This window comes from Saccostrea cucullata, unplaced genomic scaffold (assembly GCF_032062105.1).
Source record: "Saccostrea cucullata isolate Sc308-1 unplaced genomic scaffold, CSIRO_AGI_Scuc_v1 ctg18666, whole genome shotgun sequence".
Taxonomy (NCBI): Eukaryota; Metazoa; Mollusca; class Bivalvia; order Ostreida; family Ostreidae; genus Saccostrea; species Saccostrea cuccullata.
In genome coordinates this window covers 1-6,682 of record NW_026921673.1, presented here as the reverse complement: position 1 = coordinate 6,682, position 6,682 = coordinate 1, and the positions used below count along the sequence as shown (strand labels likewise).

The 6,682-nt window shown below is 35.1% G+C and overlaps 1 protein-coding gene across 1 annotated transcript; it reads left to right on the top strand.

The window, feature by feature from the left end:
* Positions 1–288: 288 nt before the first annotated feature.
* Positions 289–6,287, top strand: LOC134260540 (uncharacterized; the record flags this gene model as incomplete). The annotated part of the gene is made up of 2 exons (XM_062743091.1): positions 289–474; positions 5,624–6,287. Coding segments are annotated over 2 exons (830 nt in total), but the record flags the coding sequence as incomplete, so codon positions are not given.
* Positions 6,288–6,682: the final 395 nt, after the last annotated feature.

The window sequence follows — 6,682 nt, the reverse complement described above, 5'->3', positions numbered from 1 at the left end:
TCACGAAGACTCCCATCCCAATTTCAGTAGTCCTCGCCCACTGACGACAAACACAACGGGAACAGCACGAGATTTCATGCATAGTTGGTCTCCTTATTGTCAGACTCAGAAACAGATGCTCACGAAATTTGCATGCATAGTAGTTCTTTTCGCTTCTGACCTATTTGCCTACCTAGATGAATAATCTGGTAGAATTATTAAGAAATTAACTCCGGTAACTTTCAAAGAGTTATCACAGAGAGGAAAATTAGAAATGGAAATATATATTGATCAAGTGTTTTGTTGTAGGTAAGGTGGAAATTATTCTGAATTTTGAAATATTAGACCTTTTTGTAGAGAAACTTTGGAGAGAAGTACATGGATTGTTGACCGAAGATGAGCGAAATAAAATAGAATGGACTAAAGACAAATTGCCAGTGACTGGAAGTTGGAATATATATAACCTCATTTCACCATTACATTTTAAGAGGAAAGGTAACTCTGCCTTTTAATTTTTAGGTCACCTGAGTAAACTCAGGTGACCTATTGCTATCCGTTTTCGTCCGTCGTCGTCCGTCGTCCGTCGTGCGTCGTGTGTTAACATTTGAACATTTTCAGCTTCTTCTCTGCAACCACTGAACCAATTTGAACCAAATTTGGCACAAAGCATCTATGGCTGAAGGGGAACAAAAATTGTGAATTTCATGATCCCTGCCCCCCTGGGGCCTGAGGGGTGGGGCCAAAACCCCTAAAAATAATGCAATCTTTAAAAATCTTCTTCTTTACTCCTGGACATCAAGCAGTCAAACTATTTGCATGATTGTAATCAGCATTGAGTCCTCTACCAAAATTGTGAAATTCATGGCCCTGGGGTCAGGGGTTCTAGTGCTAGGGCGGGGCTAAATAAGTATACAGTGAAAATGCATTATTTCTTTGAAAATCTTCTTCTCTGCTCCTGGGTATAAGATAAACCAACTAAGTACATAGTTATGATGAGCAAGAGTGCCTCTACCAAAATTGTGAATTTTATGGCCCCAGGGTCAAGGGTTCTGGTGTTGGGGGGGGAGCTCTATTGATTATATAGTGAAAATGCATGAATTCTTTGAAAATCTTCTTCTCTGCTCCTAGGTATTAAATAAACTAATGAAGTGCATAGTTATGATGAGGAAAAGTGCCTCTACCAAAATTGTGAGTTTAATGGCCCCAGGGTCAAGGGTTCTAGTGTTGAGGGGAGAGGCTCTATTGATTATATAGTGAAAATGCATGAATTCTTTGAAAATCTTCTTCTCTGCTCCTAGGTATTAAATAAACTAACTAAGTGCATAGATATAATGAGAAAGAGTGCTTCTACCCAAATTGTGAGTTTTATGGCCCCAGGGTCAAGGGTTCTGGTGTTGGGGGGAGAGGCTCTATTGATTTTATAGTGAAAATACATGAATTCTTTGAAAATCTTCTTCTCTGCTCCTAGGTATTAAATAAACTAACTAAGTGCATAGTTATGATGAGCAAGAGTGCCTCTACCAAAATTGTGAATTTAATGGCCCCAGGGTCAAGGGTTCTGGTGTTGGGGTGGGGGCCTTATTGATTATATGGTGAAAATACATGAATTCTTTGAAAATCTTCTTCTCTGCTCCTAGGTATTAAATAAACTAATGAAGTGCATAGTTATGATGAGGAAAAGTGCCTCTACCAAAATTGTGAGTTTAATGGCCCCAGGGTCAAGGGTTCTAGTGTTGAGGGGAGAGGCTCTATTGATTATACAGTGAAAATGCATGAATTCTTTGAAAATCTTCTTCTCTGCTCCTAGGTATTAAATAAACTAACTAAGTGCATAGTTATAATGAGAAAGAGTGCTTCTACCCAAATTGTGAGTTTTATGGCCCCAGGGTCAAGGGTTCTGGTGTTGGGGGGAGAGGCTCTATTGATTATATAGTGAAAATACATGAATTCTTTGAAAATCTTCTTCTCTGCTCCTAGGTATTAAATAAACTAACTAAGTGCATAGTTATGATGAGCAAGAGTGCCTCTACCAAAATTGTGAATTTAATGGCCCCAGGGTCAAGGGTTCTGGTGTTGGGGTGGGGGCCTTATTGATTATATTGTGAAAATACATGAATTATTTGAAAATCTTCTTCTCTGCTCCTAGGTATTAAATAACCAAAATAAGTGCATAGTTATGATAAGCAAGAGTGCCTCTACCCAAATTGTGAATTTTATGCCCCCAGGGTCATGGGTTCTGGTGTTGGGGGAGAGGCTCTATTGATTATATAGTGAAAATACATGAATTCTTTGAAAATTTTCTTCTCTGCTCCTAGGTATTAAATAAACTAACTAAGTGCATAGTTATAATGAGAAAGAGTGCCTCTATCAAAATTATGAATTTTATGGCCTCTTGGTCAAGGGTTCTGGTGGTGGTGGTGGTGGGGGGGGGGCTCTATTGATTATATTGTGAAAATACATGAATTCTTTGAAAATCTTCTTCTCTGCTCCTAGGTATTAAATAACCAATTAGTGCATAGTTATGATAAGCAAGAGTGCCTCTACCCAAATTGTGAATTTTATGGTCCCAGGGCCAAGGGTTCTGGTGTTAGGCCGGGGTTCTATTGATTATATAGTGAAAATTCATTAAATTTTCTTCTTTGTCTCTGGGTATGAAGTGGATGAACTACCTATATAGTTATGATGAGCAAGGACCCTAATCTTGCAGAATAGTGTATTTAAAGGCCCCAGGGTCAGGGGTTGGATGGGGGGGGGTCTGCTTATATACAAAAATGAATTTATTGTTTGAAATCTGCTTCTTTGTATTTATAAAACATTTATTTATTTTTTTGATAGGCAATTTTAAGGGTGCCTTTTAAAAATTTGTGCAATGTTTGGACCTAGGGTCAGGGGTTTATGTCAACGTGTAAGGGGCACTACTGATTATTGCTGAATATTACTGATTACTTGGAGTGCCTTTTTGTTCCCCTACCCTGCATATGGGTATTCAGTTACCAAGCTAAGCAAATGTTAAGAGTATTGTTATTATGATCAATGGTGCCTCTTTCAAAATTGTGAATGCCATATAGCATCTGGCTTAAAACATGAATCAAATTCAATACACTGTAACTGCATGGAAAGTTGTTGCATAATGCTCAGGTGACCTATAAGGCCCGTGGGCCTCTTGTTTTTCTATTAAACAGGAAATTATTTTAGCTTTTTTTTTGGTCAGCTTCTCATATTTATGAAGTAATTTTTCATAATTCAAAATGAATATTGGTTTTATTCCTTAAGTTGATTTCATGTACGAGGGCTGTTCAATAAATAATGTCCTGAACTATATGACATATATCACAGATGTCGTATGACATTAAACTTGACTTTCTCTCATTTTTGAATCTTTTGTGAATTTATAACACTTTATGTGACAACTATTAATCACATAGTTTCATTATGAGAAGCTGGGAAACAAGGGCTTTTCGAGACACTGCATTATAAATGAATAATAAAGAATCAATAAACAAGAGTGAAAATAATAGCTTCATTAAAGCTGCTTTAAAACTTGTTAAAAATCCCAAAGAAATATTAACAGAAATATATGTTATTCAGAGCAACTAATGCCTAATTTATAGACAAAAGAGCACGTGGATTTTAATGATCAATTTTTTTTAATGGGGATCAAAAATGGGTACCCTCCTTGCCAACAAAAATGATAACAACTCGTGTATTGTTCGCCAAATTTCAACAAATAATATTGAATTTTGTATCATTGACTTCAAGACACATAGCAAATTTGATGGACATCACATCGGGGGTAGTTTATACTGTATTTAAGAAACGTTGGGCGGTAAAAAAAGCTTGATACTCAAAGGTCACCCTATATTTTGAAAAATGAGTGAAAATGACAGTGTGTACGAAAATCTTCACAATTATTTTAAAATATCTGTAATTGTAGTTATCCACGTTTGTTTTATTTTCAAACAGATATTGGAACATGAATCTATAGCTTAAAACCCTAAAAACAAAATTTACCATTAAGATGTACTTGATAAAAACGGCGAATGTCTGAAAAGTTCAGAGATATGCAAGAACACAAAGACAGATTTATATATAATTTTCTTAAACATTAGTGGTTATGTTGTTCAAAATCGTATTTTGATAGACAGTTTAATTTCTGAAGGAGTCTAGAGAGCACTTTTTTGGCCAAAAAATCAAAAAGTTTATTAGAGGAAGGACCCAGAATCAGGAATCCTCTACATTGAATTTCTTCAAGATGGCTTCCAATTCCGCATTCCCTGAAGAGTAAAAGGGTTTTCGGAATAAACAGAGAGTTAATGTTTTTTCACATTAACAATATTTTCAAGATCTTTGACCTCTTGACTTGTTTCAATATCCAAACTTGGAAAAAATACCTTTTACAAGGAAAAGACAAGTCCGGGAAATCATTGGATCTACCATTTTCCAGTATACTGAGGGACATACCCAAATAAGAGTTATACAAACGATCAGAAATTGGAATAATGATGTTACAGACATGTATTTTACTCAAAAGAGATTAATTAATAAAATCATGACGAATAAATAATTGAAAAGCGTCTTTTACTTCTTTCTGAGCACCGAGGACATTATTTATTGAACAGCCCTCGTAAAAGAGTCTGTACAGAGAATTGGGAAATCACTTGATGTTACTAATTTTTATTTTATTTTTTTTAATTTAGTTCATTGGCATAACAAATTTTTATCTAATTAACTTTGATTTTTGATTCGAGGTTTTCATTTGAGTAATAATTCCTTAATTAACGCGATATATTCACAGTAAAAACACACATAAATGGTGGTATTAAAAAGAATGAAATACGCAAAAAAAAAAAAATTAAACATGCAATAAGCCCTTTGAAATAAAAAATCGATTTTGCTATTCTAATCTTTATGCATTGTACCATGATTTTACGCTAGAAATTAAAGTGTTTCATTTGAATACTGGCCAACTCTCTCATAGCTAAATATTAATCAGAAAATAAATAAAATCATTAGATTTTTTTCAATTTTGTCACAGACCAATCACCCGATTTTTGTTAATTAATTGTAAATGAAAGAGAGTGATAGGTTGCAGGTGCGCGGCGCAGGCGTTGTAGCCCTGTATCCCAAGAGTGTAATTTGAGTTAGTTAGAGAGAAAACGAGTGAGCAGGCATGGAGTTATAATTTTTTTGCTTGTCATTTCTGTTATCGTTGTTTATTGTGCATGATAGAGTTCTGAGAGATGAAAATGAGCATTAAGTTGATTTGTGTGAGAAAGTGGGGGAAAAAGAGATTTGGTATGGCCATGCCCTGGGAACATGTGTGAGAGAGAGAGAAGAACAAGTCTGAAAGTCAATGAGTGTGGACGTGTCTTTTTATTGTGAACATTATGCTTTCTTATAAATATATATTGTGTTGTAAATATGTATATAAACGATGTAAATAAAAACAATCGTCATTATTAACCATTGCCCGTGACGGGAAGGACACCTGTCACAATTTATCTATTTGTAAATTTCATTTTTCACCATCTCTCTCATAAAATTTATCTAAGAAATGCTTGAAAATCAAATTACATGGACCCTGTTCATTGAGAATAAGTTCAAGATATATTTAAGTGATTAATTTTCTTCGTCTTTTTCACAGCTAAAGTAGAGGGACGGGCGGAGGATCTAATCGAGAAATATGAAATCAAATTTGAATATTTGAATGAAGGAGCAGTGGGAAGGATTGTAAAATTCAAACCTGATATAGCGTTTGTATCTCCAGAAAATGATGTCTTAGTCTTAGAGCTTGCAGAACTAGAGTCTGAACCAAGATTCTTTAATCTAGTGGAATATAACATTTCTGAAGAGAAGATCCACGTGTTTGGTCATCCTGATGGAATCCCACTTCAGCATGATCCGGGATGTACAGTTATAAACAATGAAACAAAACTTGCTGAATTAAAAAAGGAAGGAATTGCTTTCTTTAAAAAGGAGTTGCCAGATAAGGAATGCGAAATAAAAGATGACTATGCCCTGTGTGAAATATCTGAGGACAAAATTTTATTTCATAGCTCCAGCAGTACTGCTAAGGGTGCTTCTGGTGCCCCTCTCACTATCGTTGTTAATGACACCATTAAAGTGTACGGGATGCTTTTAAATGGACACCCCAAAGTATTTTATAATTATTTCAATAAGAAAGACATGAAACGTCATGAACTGCTGGTGGAGTCGGGGATCTCCATGAGAAAAATAAGATCTTTACTTGAATCCTGTTTACCTGAATTTGAACAGGAGTTGTTCTGAGATACGTTATCAGTGAATTTGTCCCCTGTTCTCTTGAAATATCAAGAGAAAGACAATACGCCATGATATATTATGATTTCACAATTGCGTTTTGTAACTGTATTATTTAAAAGCATCATAATTATCACTTTGAATTTGTGTCTAAATACGCAGTTTTATTTTGTCATTGATATGTGTACATGTACATCGTCCGTGCATGGATATGTTAAGCGAATTTACATGTACATTGACCCTGTCTGTGACAAAGGCTGATAATTGAGCAGTGAAAACGATTTCTTTTTGTTACATGATTTATTACTTGCAAATCTCTATTCTCTGATTGGCTGAAATCAAGCAATGTAGTAAAAATACTACTGTTATATGTTTAGAAGTAAAGTGTTCATTTGTACATCAAAATAAAACTCCCAAGGAAGCA